General features: G+C 48.8%; 1 protein-coding gene across 1 annotated transcript in view; it reads right to left on the bottom strand.

Annotated features, from left to right (window-relative positions):
* LOC104123555 (gamma-aminobutyric acid type A receptor subunit alpha3) overlaps positions 1-17,936 on the bottom strand; it is a 59,091-nt gene extending 41,155 nt beyond the window's left edge. Inside the window, exons 1-2 of the mRNA XM_009635824.2 lie at positions 17,917-17,936; positions 14,510-14,631 (exon numbers count right to left, since the gene is read on the bottom strand). Of these exons, the coding sequence (XP_009634119.1) occupies positions 14,510-14,631; positions 17,917-17,936 (142 nt within the window). The remainder of the gene's footprint in view (positions 1-14,509; positions 14,632-17,916) is intronic.
* Positions 17,937-19,424: the final 1,488 nt, after the last annotated feature.

Genomic DNA, 19,424 nt, shown 5'->3' with positions numbered 1-19,424 from the left:
CCAATGACGCTTCTGGCATCCTTCACCACCACCCCCAGGGAACCACAGACAAATGCTTTCCCTCCTTACGCACCCCAAGGTTGCCTTTGCCTGTGCGACTGCTGAGCTGCGCACAGAGCCGAGGTCTCCACTGAGCTGCCTCTCCGCTGTTGTGCACGGGTCACTGGGCTGTGTGGTCACTGCTCATTTAGTTTGCAGCAAGGCCAATACATTGCACAAATAAATTTATTTAATTCACATTGCCTTGCACTGGTCAGTTTAGCATTTCCTCTGATGCTGGAGTCCTGTCGCACAGCACGGCAAGCTCTCCTGGCTGCCTGGGCTCACCGAGCTCGCTGCATTACCTCTGCGCACGCTGCTGTCAATGCACCAAGAAATGCATTAGCACGGACTGTGAGTCCACCTCTGCCACGCAGAAATAACTCCTCCTGCAATTGCTGTCCCAGACTTGCAAGGGTAAACCGACATAAATCCCCAGACACACAGCATGCCCCTCCACCACATTCCCTCTTGCCCAATTTCTCCATGCCTCCCAGGAAAGTCCTTGGCTGGCAAATGGGGCTGGCAAACCCCAGGAGCAGCGGGGTGATCCACATGTAGCAAGACAGGCTTCTCTGTGCACTTCGGCTGTTGTTTTATCCCCGAGTGAGCAAAACCCTTTTAGAGAAAATTTTATTATGGCTTTAAATCTTCCCCTCCCTGGCACTGTTCAGACACCAGCATTGTCTGTCCCATGGACTGAAAGGCTTTTTATCACAGTTACTCACAAATACCAAATTTTCAGTTCTGCCCACTACATGAATTATGAGATGCTGCATAATACTCCGATACCCCCATCAGGGACAAGCAGAGGGCAGGTGCCTCCAGATGTAATTTTTAATTTCCTTTACTGGGGATAATGTTTCCTTGTTTTAGCGACGTGCATTCAAAGCGTTCCAGTTCCCATGGCAACTCTCTGCTTCCACTGGAGATGCCATTTTTCATGCCATCCCTTCAGAATTAGACAACCCCTAGCAGAAGTTTTGAAGAAATGTCTCTCTTAAATATGTATTTATTAGAGACGGTGCCTGCGAGTGTGCTTTATTGACACGTTTCTTAGGCGACTCACAGCCTACAGAGGAGAAAGCTGTCTCCAGAAATATGCTGGCTGCCAATCTGCCTTTTCTCAGCTTCTGTTTTCAACCAGAACTCTCCCCTCTTTTTCTGCCACATACATATTATCCAGGACCCGATCCTTTTTTATTTTTTTATTAATTTCTGTTCCCATCCCTCTCCCCCATGCCCAGTCTCGGACCAGCTCCCTGGTAATGCAAGCGCAGCAGGGGAGCGCCCAACCAGTTCAGCACACGCTGAAGGTATCTGCGCCCATTCACTGCCTGCTGGTACAGATGCTGCCCTAGGACCCCCTCTTCTCCTGCAGGCAGAGACCGATCATGGGCCTTGATATCCATTTGCATACAGAGAAAAACCCAAAGTACTGCAAAATAGAGACCACTACAAGAGTTTCTCAGCCTCCGAGGTCAGCATCAGGAGCATCTGCACTGTCTCTGCCCCCAGCTGCTCTCCCTGTGCCATCTGGCCATAGCCCACTGGGCACCACATGCCCTTTGGGAAGGGGTGAGCACAGCAGACCACTCCTGCTCTTCAGCACAGGAGCCTGTGTGGGGGGCTCCCACACTGGCTGGGGGAAGGATTTGTGCCCCAGGTCTTGGTTATCTTGTGCCACTTAGGCACCCTTGTTTGCAGGGATTCATTGCGTTGCGGTACCTCTCTGGGCTCCATGGCTGTGGAGCAGAGGGATGCAGAGAGGCCCCACCTCCCCGCCCAACACACTGCCTTCCCTACTGCACCAAGGCCGGCCACCTGCCTCCACTCCCACACAGTCCTCACCTAACCATCACACCCGAAAAACCTACACCTCTGGCTCAGAAACACCCGGCTGAGAAAGTGAGATGAAACATCCCACCCACAGCAGCTTCCAAAGATTTTTCGCAAGATCCAGGGAGAGTTTCTATTTCAGGCTGCACAGGCAGCCCCCAGCCTCACTGCCCTCCAGGGGCAGGGATGCCCCCTCGCCCCACAGGGATTTCCAGGCTCCCCGGCTCAGCAGGGCCCTGGGTACCACAGCACCCTGACCCTCACTTGCACTGTGCTCAGCATCTCCCACCCCAGCTCCCAACAGCTCGCTGGAAAGAGGCGGCACCAGCCCTGGCAGGGGTCCCAGTGGGAAACCGCACTAGAGCTCTCTAATAGAGCTGTCACATTACAACTTCAAATTGCCTTCCTTCAGGAGACGAATCCAAGCAGGTAAATTGGTACGAGCTGAGCAGATCTGGAGGCTGATGGAGCTAATCCCAGGCATGTTTAAATGTAAAGGCCCAGGGAGCCTCACTCAAACCCGACATGATCACTAAAGATCACTGCTGTGCTTAATTCTCAGGTGCAGCCTGCTTGGAGGGGTGTGAAAAGCAGAGGAAAAGGCAGAGCACAGGGAGCTAAAGCCACACACCAGCTTCAAGGTCAGGACACCAGCCCTCAGCAAAACCATGCACCAGCCAAATAGCAGTAAAACAGCAGCTCCTGTTCACCCCATCATGGACACTACATGGATAAACATCACTGTCGTCCCTCAGACAAGTTTAGAAACATTTTCTTTAGCCCATCCTCCAGCAGGGACACATGGCTCAGGGGACACTTCTTGCTGACTCCAGACTTCGCATTAATTGTACCACCCCACCAGCCATTAATCAAATGTCTTCCACTGGCATTTTTATTGAAAATCAATTTAATAAAGTAGGTGGGAGTCCACATGCTTCCATAACATCAGATAAATATTCATGGGGGCTTGTGCTGCTTTAGCTAAATGAGTTTTTTAGATTTAACTGGTGCAATTTCCTTGTTCCTTAATATATAGCTTGGCTTGCCCTTGTTCGGGAATAGAGATGAGGTGGGACTCAGCCCTGTGCTGGCTCACTCCCAGGCACACCAAGGAACAATCCTTTGCTATCAAGCCAACACCTTTCGGCAAGGATGTTGCCATCCGTAACTGGTAATATGGGTCTGCCGGGGTCAGCATCACCCCGTGTGAATCCCCAGAGCCAAGGCTGAATTCAAAAGGGCCATTTGGAGTTGAAAACTCATTTCCAACCACTAGGAGTGAGGCCACCATTTCTACCTCCACGGGTGTGCCATTTGATTTCCCCTTTTCTCTCCCTGTTTAAGCAGCTATTGTGCTCCAACAGCAAAAGCTAATGAAAGCCATCAGAAAACACATTCCCCCGATGCTTATTAAAGGGGGTTAAAGGGCTTCCAGCTACCAAAATATACAACACACCAGTGAAAGAACTGAAACACATCCACACAGAAAGCTTTGCAATTTGTGGGGCACATGAGTCCTAGGAGAAGGGATGAACACCAAGCGCACCCTGAGACAACCTCCATCTGCAGCCCTGGCTGTGAGCATCTGCCCTGGGAAGGGCGGGTTAACCCTTTGCTCCCCGAGGCAGCTGCAGAGCAGGCCATGACCGAGGCTCCTTACTGCAGTCTTCCTTCTCAAAGGCAGTTATTAGAGGCCGGACAGAAGAAAGGGAAAATCTGACACATTGATCAAATTTAGTAGAAAGGCAGGATTCAGACAGTCCTTATCAGCGAGAGATTTTACAGCATCTAACAGCTTCTTTGTCAACCAGAGCAGTGAGGAGCTGCAGCTTCCAAAAAGCAGCAATGCAGGGCAATTCAACCACTGCCAGGACTCTTGTCATGTTATCCTAGTGATACTCTTCTCTTGAAAGGCAGTGCTTTAGAAATCAAGCGCATCATCATTTTGCCTTTGTTATTAACACAAACTGACTTGTTTTCATCCTTGCAGCCTCGACCTAATTCCCCACGCACACGCTCCCTACAGCAGCTCAGATCTCTGGACAGGATTTGCTTTCCCTGTGCTTTAATGACATGAAGGTTGTGACTAGCCCCGCAGACACGCACAGATAGCCTGAGCTCTGGAATAGGGTGCAAACAGCCCTCCCTGCCACTCATGCCTCCGCACACAAGCTACTGAGGGTCACGCTTCCCGTGCCCCAGCTCCAGGGTGGAAGTGGTATGAAGACAAATGGAGTCCATGAAATGCTGTCATAATAATTTTCCCCTCGTTCCCAGTAGCTACCAATGCAGCAGAGGTGGGGAATGCCCACTTTCTGATGCCATGAGGTTGTCCAGTCACTCAGTTCCTCCCAAAACCCAGCACTGGCTGCGGGGGCAGTTCCTGCAAGCCTACCAATTTCTCCAATGTCCCCCCTGTTAAGACAGCAGTCCTGCTTCTGAGGGATCACCCTTGCTGGAGACAAACTGCCTGTCAGCAAACAGCATTAAATGCAGGGTATCATATTCGACAGATAATGGCATGCTTTTAGTTTTCTCTCTCTTGGATGCAGGTCACACAACTAGTGTCATCTTCAAATGCTGAAATCCTAGATGTGAAAAGGTAAAGCTTAATTGCCTTGAACAGCAACTCTTGTATTGACTCCAACATAAGGCCCATAAATATTAATACAGCTATATTTAGCTCCTTTCAATTACACATACAAAATTAAATATCTTTCTGGGAACAAATCAGTCCAGATAGGGTTTGGGTTTTTTCTTTTCCCTTTTTAATGCATTCTGCATCAAAATCATAGTAATTCTAATAGAGCTAAGGCTTGAAAAAAAACCCAAAAAAACAGTGGATGGAGGCAGAGGCTTAAGGATACTTTCACCCGGCTCAACCAGCTTGCTCCACAGATATTCAGAGGCACTTTCATACTCCTAACCTCACTCCTGCCCCACCTGGTTCCCCTCTTATTTGTTAGATTCAGTCCCTGTTCCGGCTGGCAGCAGACTGGGACCCACTGAAGGTGTGTGCACAGAGGGGGGACAGGGGGGAACCAGCCCAGCCTGGAACCTCGGGGTCCCAACCCCACCACTGGGAGGGGTATGCTCGAGGAGGGGCTCCTCCCTGTAGGAGAGGAGAGGTCCCATCTGCAGTGTGGCCATGCTCATACAATGCCTTCTGCAGTTAAAGACCTTCTCTTTTGTATAAAAATCACATCCACTTCCCTGATTTGCAAATTAATTATACGTTGCTTTCCTTGCCAAAGTGGACTTAATGGTATTAAGGTTACATGACAAAGAGAAGCTATCAGAAAGCTTCTCTCATAACGATGGGTAGATTGATCAGGAAAGAAGGGGGGAGATTTCAAGCTTTTGTTCTTTAACTGTTCCTCATTTTGGAGCAGACAGGGCCCTATTCTAGGAAAAGGCTTTTTCAAATTCTCAGGCGAGACCAGGTGCATCTCCCCAAAGTGAAGAGCTCTAATCTTTCAAGCACAAAAGCCTGTAATTCAATTCCCACATGTGCATAGACCTTTTACAGAAAACACAACTTGTGGAAAGAAGTGCTTGCACCTTCATTTTTTTGCAGGACAGTGGACGTAACTGGCTAAAGTGACACTCGCAGCTCTCCAGGAGACCTGTCTTCAGGGGAGTGACCAGGAACGCCGGACTGCAAAAATCTGATCTGGCCTGTGTGGATACAGACAACTTCCTCCACAAGAATTCAGATGGGTGCAGTAAGCATTGTGCAGACCCTCTGCCACCTTCCCCTTTGCAAATTGCTGTGGTTTTGGTTTTGTTTGTTTGGTTGGGTTTTTTTATGGTCATCAGATCCTTTCCTTGACAAAGTTCTTTGTATCAGAACTGATCCTTCCAAAAAGAGAGGCATCTGAAATGAATTCTGCAAAACTGAAATAGTGTCTTGAATTTTCAGACATAATTTATTTCGCTACAGTCATGAATCATTCCATCCACTGATTCAGTCTGAACTTTGTCATCAATAGGAGTTTCCAGCACGTTTTGGGGAAAAAAAAAACATATGCTTTTTCCATGCCTGTTGTTCTCATCACTTTGGTTTGAATTATGTTCTTCCAGAAGGTAAAGTGAACGGTGTGTCCTTTTCTCACAATGCAAATTGCAGATTAAAAACTCTCTCTAGGCTACATGCTATGCTTACAATTGCCAGCACTCCACAAAGACTTTTTAATAAACATTAGCTGTATGTCCTTCAGAGGCAGATTTTTAAAGTAAGCTACAGGTTAGTACACACAGACAAAGAAATCATTACATGGAATTCCTGCCCCACCAGATGCAGTGAGAGTTTTGCCATTTACTGTGACAGGGTGAGAATTTCATCCTGACTTTTAACAGTGTTTGGTTAAGGGACCATGTGTGGTCATAGTCTTGCAGCAACTCACTCCCCAAAGCCCCATGCATCTTTCAGAGCCTCACAAACACTCCAATATTTTTATTTAATCAAACAACAACCTTTAAATAAATGAAATGGCATTAAGAAGCTAACAGGTCTGAATCAGCAGCGTTAATCCCCCCCCACCACAGGGGGCCCAGGTAGATGTGATTTGATTGCTTCTTCCAGATGGAACCAGGCTGAAATTCACCACCAACACGATCAATGACTTTGCCTCATCAGGCATAATCAGTGCCTCTGTATAGGTACACGAACTGCTGCAAACATTTTATCCTCTCGCTCAACGAATAAAATAACTGCTGTTTCCTCAATATTTGACCAGTTGTTTCACCACCAGCTTCCCAGAATAAACCAATTAAAGTTGTTTTTAAACTCTATAATACCTAATAAAAAAAAATTTCACTGCACAATCCATACCAAAGACACATTGTAAATCCTTTACATGGGACTAAACAAATGGAAATTCTAATAAAAGAGAGGCTGCGCCATAGTCCAACAGATCAATAAAGACATCCTTGCAAGCAGTTTATAGCCATCCATAACATCATCTACTAATGTTCTTTAAACCATCTAACACATGTTCAACATGCTTAAATATCAGCCCCCCTTCCAAAGTCATTGCCAAGAAACAGCGTCATCCTGTCTGCAGCACGCACCCACCAGCCTCCCCTCGGGCAGGGATCAGCTGCCTAACATTCACGCTGGTTCACTGCAGGTGTCTGATCTAGCACTGAAGCTCTAAGATGCTACTCCAGTACAAATTACTAGGGTAAAAATTCCTCCAAATGGATTTACTTTCCTAGAAAAATTTCTCACCCTTTGGGAAAAATCTTATTCCTTGCCTACATGTATGAATCTATGGAGGGGTTAGCACCTTTGGGGCAGACTCCTTATTGGAACCACACACAGCAAATGAAGGCATGATCTAAAAAAAAGGCATCCAAAGTAGCATGAGAAACATCTTCCCCTCCACAACCCTGGCAGCCTGGGGGCTTGGTTGCAGCCCCTCTGGAGAGCCCAGGAGCGTGCAGCCAAGGACAGCCCCTTCGCTGGTGATCGACTTTGGCCACACAACTTCCCCACGGAGAGGATGGCTGGGCAGGGACCTGCCGTGCTGCTCCACTCCCTCCCACAGCACTGCAGGGGCACAGGCAGCTCTGAGATGCCCCTAAAGGAGCCAATGCTGACCTGAAGCCCAGGTGGTTTTTCACACCAAAAGCTACAAATCTCTTTTCACAATGGGTTTCTGACCCCTACAGGGTATGTGTGATATCCCTGAAGCTTTGACACAGTCTTGTTGCCCTAAGCAAATTCATAACTTATTTAAGAGAAGACTTTCACCCTTAGGCATAGCTGTCAAGCCCGTATTCCTCACTTGCCTTCTGATGTGTGCATGCCTTTTCACACAGAGCTCCCTCTCCCTGTACATCCACGGGTTTAAACAGCAGTACGACTGGGATTTCTGCACGAGAGAGGAGAGCACTGGGGCTGTGCAAATCCATGGCAAAGCTGCCTTTGGAGAGCTGCACCCAAGGCGAAGACAACCTTTTATTAATTTGTTCATAGATCTTAACTTCAGAAATTTGACGAGACAGAGCAGGGTCCCCATTGCCCAGAAAGGTAAATAGAAGAAAAACACTGTTCAGGCAGTGCCTCAGCTTCAGATTAAAACTCATCAAGGAATCTCAGACAAAGACAAAAATCTGAGATAAAACATGGATTTTTTTTCTAAGAAAGGATCAAATTCCTCCCTGGAGTAATCAATACAAGGCATCAAGTCAGATCAGAGAGAAGAGATGAGAAGTTGGGAGAGGTGGAACATTAAGACAGAAAAACAGATTAAACACAGTCCTGAAACCCTGGAAATCATAACAAACCACAAAGGACCACTGGGTTTGTCATCTAATGCTTCTCTTGCACAAACAGGACATCTTGATAAAGTTTATGACAAACTACAGGCAGCTGCATCATGCACAGGTGAAAAAACTGCAAAAGAGCTCAAGGCCAGACCAAGTCTGACCTCCCTGGACACCTGGGGACCAGCTCTGCTGCAGTGGGAGTGGGACAGACTGCAGCAGGACCCTGCCACCAGCACTCAGGTGTCCCCACAGCAACAGGCAGTGCCTGATGCTTCTGCCAAGGGACCAGGAACAGCCCTGCCTCCACCCCTCTGCCCACCACCCAGCACCCAAAAGCTGGGCTGCTGCATGTTGTGACTTTACGTGCACCCAAAGAGCTTGCGAGCATCCCCTCCCCAGCGCTTTGCAATCTATCTGCATAAGAAAAGGGCAATTTCAACATTTCATCCAGATTTTAGGAAACAAAAGTTCTCTAAGCTTCAATCTGGACAATTTAACAATCTCTACTACTATTACAGGTTACTCTCACTGAAAACAGATTTCTTCTTGGATCTTGCTGGGCAGATAAGCCCTCACTGTTTCAGCTTGAAGAGCACTGTACTTTTGAGAGAAGGCAGTTCTATAATTTAATTATTATTACTATTTCAGCCCTTCCACCTTAATGCTCACATAATAACAGACAAGCCCTTACCTGCAGGAGGTCAGCACAAAATGACAGATGCACTGAGGTGTAACACACCAAGCGTCTTACGGGAATGCCTCAACCTAAAGGGAGCTGCTCTGAACCTAAGTCCAAAACCTCCTGGACATCAGCTCTTGAGTCGGTGAAATACAGGTGGCACCTCTCCTATGAGGACAGGCTGAGACAGTTGGGGTTGTTCAGCCTGGAGAAAAGAAGGCTGCGGGGAGACCTGATTGTGGCCTTTCAATACCTAAAGGGGGCCTATAGGAAAGATGGGGAAAATCATTTTAGTAGAGCCAGCTGTGACAGGACAAGGGGTAATGGTTTTAAACTAAACCAGGGTAGGTTTAGACTGGATATAAGGAAGAAATTCTTTACAATGAGGGTGGTGAAACACTGGAACAGGTTTCCCAGAGAGGTGGTGGAGGCCCCATCCCTGGAAGCATTCAAGGCCAGGTTGGATGGGGCTCTGAGCAACCTGATCTAGTTAGTGGTGTCCCTGCTCCTGCAGGGGGGTTGGGCTAGATGACCTCTAGGGGTCCCTTCCAACCCAAAACATTCTATGATTCTATGATTCTATGATTTCTCGCTTGCTCAGGAGCCATCCTGCCAAATTACACCATCATTAAAAAGGCAGGAAGAAACACTGCACCACAGAAAGAGGAGATAAGAAAAACTCCAACTGAGGTGCACTTCACTTATAAAAGAATAAAGGGAATGCATCAGCAGGATAAATATTAACAGGTGGGTACAGATCAAAAGCATTTAGCGGGGCAGAGCTGACATAGTAAGGCCAGATAAAAGGCACCGTAGGGCCATGTTGGGCATCCCTGATTTGAGTCCTACTGTGAGCAGCAGAGCTTGACAACACCAAAACCTTCTCGAGCCCAAGCGCATCTGCGCTGAGCCCAGATGCTGACACTGAGCCACAAAGAGCAACCCAGCGGAGATGAGGAAGAGGAGGCAGCCATGAGCCTGGGTTGCTTTCACTCTCCAGATATACCCAGTTGTAAAGCTTCCAAACTGAGGCTTCCCCTCTGCCTGGATGCGACCCACTTGCTGCCAACGCTGAGGACAAGGAATGGGCACCACGCCCTGTCCCCAAGAAGAAGAAACCAAATGGGCCAAGTGCCTTGTTCTGTCTAGGGAATGGCATTGCTTAAATCCAGTTGCCTGTGTTTGTTGGTCCCAGTAAACCCCATGCCCTGAAAACTTCAGTAGGCTTCTAACCCTCGACTGTCCAGAAGCATGTTGTGCGGACACAGAGCTGCAGGACGCTCGCCAGCCACCACTCCCTCAGCAGGGCCTAGGCAGACATTTAGGGACTCCAGAGACACGTGGTAGAAGCTTCAAGGAAATACCACGAGTTACCTTGCAAGCGATGATGCATCCAGGAGGGATAACACTGATCGATCCCAGCTAACTGATTAACGTGGTACAAATTACTTTTTAATTGCAGAGAAACTGGCTTATCTAGAAAGTTTACAGCCCATCTTTTAGAAAAACTGAACAGCCTACTCTCTCCTTCTCTACAGAGACTTTGTCCACCACTGTTCCAGATGCCCTCAGGGTTCCTCATCCTTACACCAAATAGTACCTCTGATATACCCCTGGTCCCCGGGAAGCAGACCATGTCTGGCTGAGCTGGAAGAAATCCCTACCCTGTTTTGCAAACAGCTACAGAAAGGCCCCATGTGCCTCCCCCCTGAGCAGTAAGGTGCTCCCCGATAGCTTTGTATTGCGAAAGTATGTTAAAAGGATTCTCAAGGCTGTAAGGAAGGAAAAGGCTGGGGCAAGTCTGGAACCCTTCCCTCCTGCCCCTCCCCAGGCATTCACAAGATGGTTGAGTTTCAGTTGCAGCACAATGGACCCAAACTTCATGGGTTAGGAAATAAGGCTTTAGGTGGTACAGCTGCTCAGGGACCACCACTGAACCTCAAAAAAACCCAACCACCGCATCCCCTCTCATGGTAACTGTGCTGGGAGTGCGCACACTCTGCATCACACTGGCCATGTAAGGATTGCAGAACTTCAATCACTCTTCACAGTAAGCAGCACAAGGATATACAGGGTATTGTTGTACATCAGTCATTCTTGGAGGATCACTCATGGTCCCATCGCTCATATCCCACTCCTTGAGCATCTCTTCTTTTTGGGTATATGATGTCTTTCCCTTTGTTGGACAGTTCTACCTCTTTCTCCTGGCCACATCTCCTCTCTCCTACTCCTGGAAGCAAGACAAGCTCCAGGTTCACAATGGAGGCATCTCCACATGCCAGCTCTGCAGGGAGCCCCAGCAAAGGCAATTTGAGAGCTAGAAATAGATGCCCCCCTCCACCTCAGCCCCCATGGTGCTGGGAAGAAGATCTGTGTGATTGCACAGCTCCAGACCAGGAGTGGAGGCCCACACTGTTCACTGAAACTCTCTCAGTGGGAGATTTTCTTATCCTGCAAGGTTGGCCATGACAACAGATGTCTCCATCCCCTCGGGGTCCATTTCTGTTCCTCTTCTGACTTAATAACCAATCTGCCCTGTGTTTTCCCAGGGGAAACACAGGTTATCTGCTGACAGTTCCTTCCTCTCCTCCCCCACTCTGAGTCCTATAATAAGATCTATTTATGCAGCTACTCCTTCCCCAAGCCCAGACTGTATTTCAGTGGTCATGGGGCCAAACAAAAGACTCAGGTCTGTCCCTAAGATCAAACCCCATCTCACCCGGCAGAGGCAGGGAGAAACTTCCTACCTGCCACGGAAGACTTCTCTGAGACACCAATGGTCATGTCCCCCGTGGTACAGGGGCGTTCCTGAAGAAGGAGAGGTCTGACAGCCACCTTCTTCCCCCACCTTTCCTCTTCTAAGCTAGCCTGGAGTATGCTCACAGACCTCTACCTGCCATGAAGTCTGCAAGGACTCCTCACTGGAGAGGATATCCTTTGCCACCTCCTGGGGGCAGGAGCAGCAGCAAGGCACAGGGCCACCCTTACCCGGAGCCTGGCTCTGCAGCACTGGGCATCCCCGAGCAGCCTCGCTCGGCACTGGTTTGCTTCAGTTTGTGTCTGCAGCATCCTGGTAGGAAGAGGAGCTCTGGCATGGGAGCTATTAGAGTGGGTGGCAGCAGATGGTGAAAACAGAGGGGATAGGAAAATAAATACAAAGAGGCTATCTTGAGGGGAGAAGTCGCCACATCAACACTCTGTTGCTTACACAGTCTCTTTTCCCAAAATCTAAACAAACATTGCTCGGTTCCTGGCGCACAAGAAAACAGCTCTGCCGAATGCGGGGGACAGGCGCCCAGGCACACACAGCACTGCGCAGCCCCAGGAGGTGCTGCAGCCCTGCATCCTGCTCAGTCTGTATCCCAACCCAGTGTTTTCAGGGGGTTCTGCCTCATACAGAGCAGGAAAACCAAGAACAAGAAGGGAGCCTGTGTGTCCTGCTTCCCGGCTACCCACACTTCAGGCCAGTCCATCTTTCCATTAGCCTGTGTGTGCGCACAATACCGCCGCGTCTGCCCTTTCCACGGGCACCAAAGCAGGACTGCATGGTGCTAATGGATGCTCTTGCCTGACATCTTCAGAAAAGCAAGTGGAAGATAATCCCAAGGGAAACAGGGAGAGCCAGTGCTGGGTCTACAGGGACTGCCCGGTGCTGTCTCACAGGAAACCCCATGTACCTTGTAAGTCACTGAATCACCCAGCAGCACAGCTGCTAATTTGCAGCAAAGCAATTCCTTTCACAGATCTCACATCACCTTGGACAGCAGGAGCCATCTCTTGCTGACTATCACCCCAGGCTACCTAATTAACCCCTAAGTCCAGAGTCTGCAGCAGGACCATTTCTGCTTCTCTGGCCACCAGCGGCAGTGGGAAAGGTCTTTCCCTTGTAATGCTCTTCTTGATAGCAGCGCCAACAAACCTCCAAGAAATAAAAGCCCAGACTTGGGGAAAACAGGTCCAGCTAAAAGTGGGGAGAGCCAAGCTCACCAGGCTGCTCCCCCTGACCCCAGACTCATTGCCAGCCAAGAGCCCTCAAAACCTGCAGCCCTTGTCAAAACTTCCCACCTGGGTCCACAAAAGTGCTCCACAAGGGGAAATCAGAGGTGAAAGCAGTCTTTAAACATGCAATGTCAGGTTCAGGCAAAGACAATTTATTATGTTAAGCACGTTATTAAAGGATCTAAAGCAACAGAGCAGAGTTGTTCCAAGAAAGGTTTTAACTTCCCCAGCAAGGGGCTCCTGGGAGTCCTCTTGTTAATACTTTGCATGAGGTTGTCTGCAACCGAGCCTATGGTGAACATAAATGCCCCCTCAGTCCCCTTTCAGAACTCGTTTCAGTTAAATCAATACAGCCATCGGGGAGACTTGAGGAAGCAAAGCTATTAGTGGGACCGCAGTTAATTCTGGGGGAAAGAAACAAGCAACAAAAGCAATAAAACTGATGGATGGCTTATGCAGACACAGTAACCCTTTCTTGTCTGGGTCCGCAGCATGGCAGCCCATCAGAGGTGAGGATGCTCACTAAAGAAACCTTTCTTCCCTAGATTTTGCATGGGATCAAAGTACTCCTGGACAGGCGCAGGGCAGAGGGCCATGGCACAGAGGTGGACTTGGACTGGGAAGAGACAATGAGGCTGCTCTGACAAATGGAGGGTGCAATCCCAGGTTAGCACTATATCACTGGAGCCCCCACCAGCATGCAAGAGCTCAGGAAATCTGGTTCCCAACCTCCCTTGGCAGCCAGACCTTCAGGGAACAGGGGAGCACACAGCAACTCCAGCTTTGGATGGGAATTGTGGTCCTGCAGCACACCTTTGCAGCTGAGCAGGAGAGCTCAGAGCAGTACAGGGACATTGCTTCAGCGGTCCCTGTGGCACACAGTCACCAGCACCTGAGAGGGGTCATCTTCTCTGCCACAGCATGCCCCTTGGCAACAACGCACCAAGAAATTACACAGGCCCATGTCTCCCTCATCTCACCAAGAAAGGTCACGTCTGTCTTCCCCACACATCTCCCTGCTCCTTCTGCCTCCTTACATCATGCTAAATGTATGCCATAAGCATTAGAAGGGAAGGTGACTACCATGGGTTTGCTTTCTAAAGCACCTTAAACATCTGTAGGCGCCTGGGAGAGGAACTCAGCAGCAGTAGCTATAATGGCAGCGGTGTTAAAAGCAGATCAGGAGACAGCAGAGCCCAGCTGACTGCCCGATGCCCAGACCAGCACACACAGAAGAGCTTGCCAGGTGACAGCTACATAGGAAATAATAATTAAGAAGATGTCGAGATAAGAGGCTCTGTAGCAAAGCCTGCTGACTAAAAAGCAACACCAACACGAGTTGAAAGTCCTGCAAACTGGTGGCATCATCATTTCTGAAATGGTAATGCCTATAGATATAGCAGAAATAAGTTTAATCATATTTGCTCCATCTACAGGCCTATCAATGTAATGTCATAGAAGACCACAGCAGGCAGAGGCTTGCACCTCTCATCTCACAAAGTATCAAACAAGATAGCATGGACTCAAAATGGGGAAACCAGCAACAGGCTGACTCTGGCGCTGAACCAGCCTCTCCTCCCAACAGCACCAGACTTACTAAAAAGTCATCTGTGCAGTCTCTCATTTCTAAAGCTACACAGCTGTGGAAAACATCATCTCTCCATCCACCCAACTGACCTCCAAGTCCAGGTCTCAGGCGGTTGTCGTATCCATCCAACAGCCTGTCCAGGATGCGGGTGAAAATGGTGATGTTATCTTTGCTATCATCGACAACGTCTGAAACATGCTTCTGAGAAAGCCTGGCATGCAGGAGAAAAAAAGAGGAAAAAACACCATCAGAAGAGAAACCTACTCTTTACATGCTCTGAACAGTTACTGGAAATGAAGGGGTGCTGGCTCCAGCCTGTGCTGAAATGGGCCCTGAGCTGCAGGATGGGGCACTCCTGTTGATAAGGCAATGAGTTTGCAGGACTCCCCACAGAGTATCTTGAACCAACTCCCCTTTGGCATCAGCCACCACGGCCCTCACCATGGAAGCTGAGGCATCCCCACCGCCTCCTCCCCATCTTTACATGCCCAGGGCCAGCGTTACCATGAGTAGCGGTTTTGGAGCCCTGTTTTTTATGGGAGCCTTCCCCTGCCCCAGCATCCCTCACCTGCCCCTAAGAAAGGGCATTTTATGAACAGAGGCTGTGTGAACTTCAGCTACTCAAGTGCCAGTATGTCCTTATAGGCAGCATAGAAGAAGCGATGCCAGTTATTTATCATATTGAGCCATTTCCAAGTTCTCTGCTCCTGGGAAGAGGGAAGGGAGGCAGAAAAGGAGGAATTCAGTAAAGCAAGCTTGAAGCCTGAGTCCATCATTAAAACTCTTCGTGAACCATTTCTGTGGTTTGTTGAACTTTGCGTGTTTATAAAACCAAATGAGTTTTCATGTTCCTATCTCTGCTCAACGCAAGAAGCCTGAAGCCCCCAAATAAGATGATTTCCTAGGGGCATTTTCTGCCCCAGGTGGAATAAAATAAGTAGCAAATTTCTCAAACAAAGCTCATCTCACCAAACAAAATCTTCAATGCAGTTTTGCAAGCCCAAGGGGCTCAAATAATACATTTGCATTTTGCATCTCCCTTTCAATCAACAGAAAAGGAGCCTGTGAATCCTTCTGAAACTGGCTGTCTCTAAAAGAGATTTCAGACAACACAGAGTACTGGTGCTGTGGCTCCAAGCACAGCTTTCCCCAGCAGAAATAGCTGATAGGACCAAAACAAATGGAAAGGCAGAAGATTAAGTAACAGAAAACCAAAAGAAAAATCTATAGAGATGCAGAGATTGCAAGGAAGATGGAAGAGGAAATAAGAGAGACACCAATGAGGCCAAAAAAAGATTAAGAGGCACAGACAGGCAGCAGGGTGGCTGAGGAAGACCAGCCAGGCAGGGGGATAAAAGGCTGCTGGAGCGGAGAGATCCTCAGCAGCGGCACTAGGAGCGCCTTGGGAGAGGGGCAGCCCTGACTGGCAAATCAGCCCCATGCCACGAACTGAAGAGGTAAGTCACTGGGGAGCACTGCCCAGATGAAGACCACAAATGCAGAAAACTAGAGAGTCACTGGTGGTACAAGACATGGGTGCAATTACTGGGGAAGGCACCTATAACCCTCTGAAGCAGGGTCCCACTCCCCACAGCTGCAGGAAGAGAAGGCTCTAAAGTGTTGCTTTCTAACACTTCTGCCCCTTTCCTTCTCCTCCCCAGCCTCATTTTCTCTTGCTCCAGTTGATGTATGCAGCCACTGGTTTAAGCATGCATCAGGAAGTAATTGAAGAAAAAAAACCAGAAAGAAGAATATTTAAGGAGTTCAACGCTTAATCCTGCTGCATCCCATCTGGTTAGACTAGTTACCCCTGACACTACTGGTCCATTTGTAAATACTCTGTGAGGGTCAGTAGGATGACAAGTAGCAGAGCTGGCTTGGAGTTTTGTATTAAAATGTTCTCCCAATAGAAAACCCAGGTTCTGTTAAGATAAAAGAAGAGCAAAAAGTATTTTCTAGCAAAAGGAAAAATTGCGAGCAGGGTATGGGTATTTTTAGAGTCAGGCTGAATCAATACTCTTCAGCATGCTGCAGCTAATTGAAATATTCCATTTTCGGCAATTTTGACATTAATTTGCATCGGCATCAATGACCAAACACTCCGGGAAATTGCATTTCAAGTGCTTGAGGTTCGCTTCTCCAGGGATTGGATCCCACTTCTCACAAGGCCGCTTGGCCTCTGGTTTTTAGCAAACCAATACCTGCTATCATGGGAGAAGTGGTCAAGCCAGGAAGCTCAGCCTACAGGAGCCTAACGAGGTTAATAAAGTGCTTAAACTGCAGTTCCCATAGGGTATGGGGGGTGATGCATGGGTGGGAAACGCCTGGCCCAGCCCTAATGCAACCTGTCAGATGCAAAACGTCAGAACACCACTGATGTTACAAACTGCATCATAGCCTTCAAGACTTCCCATTAGAATCAAAACACTGGTTTTGGCTTTTCATCTGGACTTGAAATATTTGAAATAGCTGAACTCCCTGCAGGTAAGCAGAATTTTGAGGAATTTAACAAATGCCTACTATAATTAGTGAGGTTTCAATTGTACCAGCTTTCAATAGATGTCATGGTTAAAAGCAATCTGTACCAGTGTCTGCTGATGGGTATATAACCATCTATAACTTATGAATAGCTAGCATGCTCGTGAAAGCTCATTCATTAATGTTTTATAAGCTATCTTTAAAAATTACCCGTAATATAAAGAGCAAGAGGACAGATTTTTGTGAAGGAACTCCTGGCGGAGGCTCAACAGTGATGGGAAAAATGAGTTTACAAATTTCAAAGCTGTTTTACTTAGCCTGACATTTGAGGTTTCAACTTCAATGTGAGCAGCGTGGGATTCACTCAGTAGGTGCTGGGGAAAGAGCAGTGCAGGCAGGATAAGGGAAAGGTGCAGGCCAGGAAGAGCCAGCAGCACCTCTGCCTGGCACCTGATTTAGGCTAATTCCCCAGTCCAGCCGAGGTGTGGGCTGGTTCATCTAACCTTAACATAAAGCTAAATCTGCCCTTTAGCAAGGCGTAAAACCAGGTCTCATTTATCTCTCTCAAAGCCCCAGTGAAGAACTCTAAGGAACTGCAAAGAGGTATGGGGATCATGGTTTTAAAATAATTAAAAGCCTTTAGGCAGGGAAGACAGAGGTTTACAGCAAATTTAATTAGGATAGGCTTGAGGAAAAATCATTACCTCACCACCCATCCTTGTGCACATGCTCTCTGGAGAGCTGCTGCCACATTGGCATGCTGACCTCCGAACAAGGGTCCCCGCGTACGCAATTTAGGAAACAAATCCTCCTGCGGACCAGAGCAGTACCTGTGTGGCGGGTGGCGAGGGAACGGCAGCAGCAGCAGTGAATGTGTGATGGGAAGCAAAAGGGCAGCAGTGGGGAAGGCAGAGCCAGGGCTGCAGGCACAGGGGCTGCTGACAGCCCCCGCAGCTGGCAGGGCTGGGCAGGGGAAGGGGCTGCTGGTGCCTGTGCAGGCAGGGGCAGGCAGCCATACATCCATACGAGGATCAGCATCTACATGTCAAGCCACGCTTGGGATGCATTTGCTTATGCCAAGTTAGATCCAAGCAGGCAAAGCAGTGTGGGCAGGACAGGGTAGGAGCATGCAGCTGGGCAAAGGGCTGCATGCCGAGAGGTGTGTGGGTGAAGTAGGAGTGGCAGCACTGACATTTTTTCATGCCTGAAAATCCCAGATCGCTGCTGAACTTGTAACTCAGCAGACAGCATTTCAGTGTCCATACCTGGCACTCTAAAGGCTTTTCTAAATTTTTTATAGGAGTCATGTATTATTTGCATTTCTCTCCCTCTGTGCAGAGCTCCTCCCTCCCCGCGCTTGCAGGCTGTGCTGGGGGTGTCTCTGCCTCCCTTCCTCGGAGGCCGTCCGAGCTCACCAAGCATCAGCAGAGGCTCCGGTGGGATGCAGAGGAAGGCTGCAGAGCCTGTCACGGATTAACTGGCTTTCGTCTTCTCCCAATGGCTCCCAGAGGCTGGGAAGCCAAGGCTGGTGGCAGAGCTCTCTGTGCTGGGCCAGCTGGAGCCTCTGCACGCCCAGGGACGCAACCCAGGCAGAGGGTGAGCAGCATGCCCAGCCAGGGCTGGCCAGAGCCCCCCTGTGCTAAGGTGTAGTACTCATGGGTTGTCACACCATAAACAGCCAAACAGCTGAAACAGTTTCATTTTCTTTTCTTTTAAAAGAGTATTAAAAAATTAAAGCGGGGGGAGGGAGTCTTTCTTTCAGGTTAAAACTCATCTAAGCCAAGTCCTTGCCCAGAGTGAATTGTGCAGAGGCCAAATCTGAAAATTGGTTTTGTTGCAAAAAACGCTGACAACTGCCCTTAGTGAGAGCATGTCAAATAACGCTAATGTAATCAGTCAGCTCAGCCACAAGGGACTGAACAGTCCCTGGGTGAAAGGCATGGGGCAGGGGCAAGGGGCCCTTCCAACCCTTGCGATTCTGTGAAAGACACTTCTAGTGCTTTGCCCTGGACTACTTCACACAGGTACTGGCCCCAGAATATTTAAGGACAGCAAGAGGACTGCAGCCTTGGCCAACAGCCTCAGCACTCACCACCTTACCCAGCATCAGCAGGGAGAGCCAAAACCAGGACTAGGACTCCAAGGCTAACGAGCGAGAGCGACCCCATTCCCAGGAGCCTCAGTGCCATGGCGCCAGCACACGGTGACCGGCAAGCAAGCCTCCAAAACCTGCCAGGGTGGGCACACAGGGGAAGGAGAGAAGGGAAAAGAGATTTTATTTACTAGGAGGAAAGCCTTAGTTCAGTTTTTCCCAGCAGTTCATCCATGTTAGCCAACAGTCAGTACTTCTGGGGTCGTGTATTTGAAGGCCCAGAGACCCCCTCCTTGGACCAAAGGCAGCAGCATCCCCTGCAGCCCTGCTGGCCATGGGAAAGTCACAGCATGGGGTCAGAGCCAAGCATGTACATGCACATGCAAACCCTCACCACATCTTCACAGCACACCAGCAGCAAGTGCATAGCTCCA

The sequence above is a fragment of the Egretta garzetta genome, unplaced genomic scaffold (genome assembly GCF_000687185.1).
Source record: "Egretta garzetta isolate BGI_Z169 unplaced genomic scaffold, ASM68718v1 scaffold63, whole genome shotgun sequence".
NCBI classification, from domain to species: Eukaryota; Metazoa; Chordata; class Aves; order Pelecaniformes; family Ardeidae; genus Egretta; species Egretta garzetta.
Note: the sequence above shows the minus strand (reverse complement) of the source record. Positions and strands in the feature narration are given on the sequence as shown.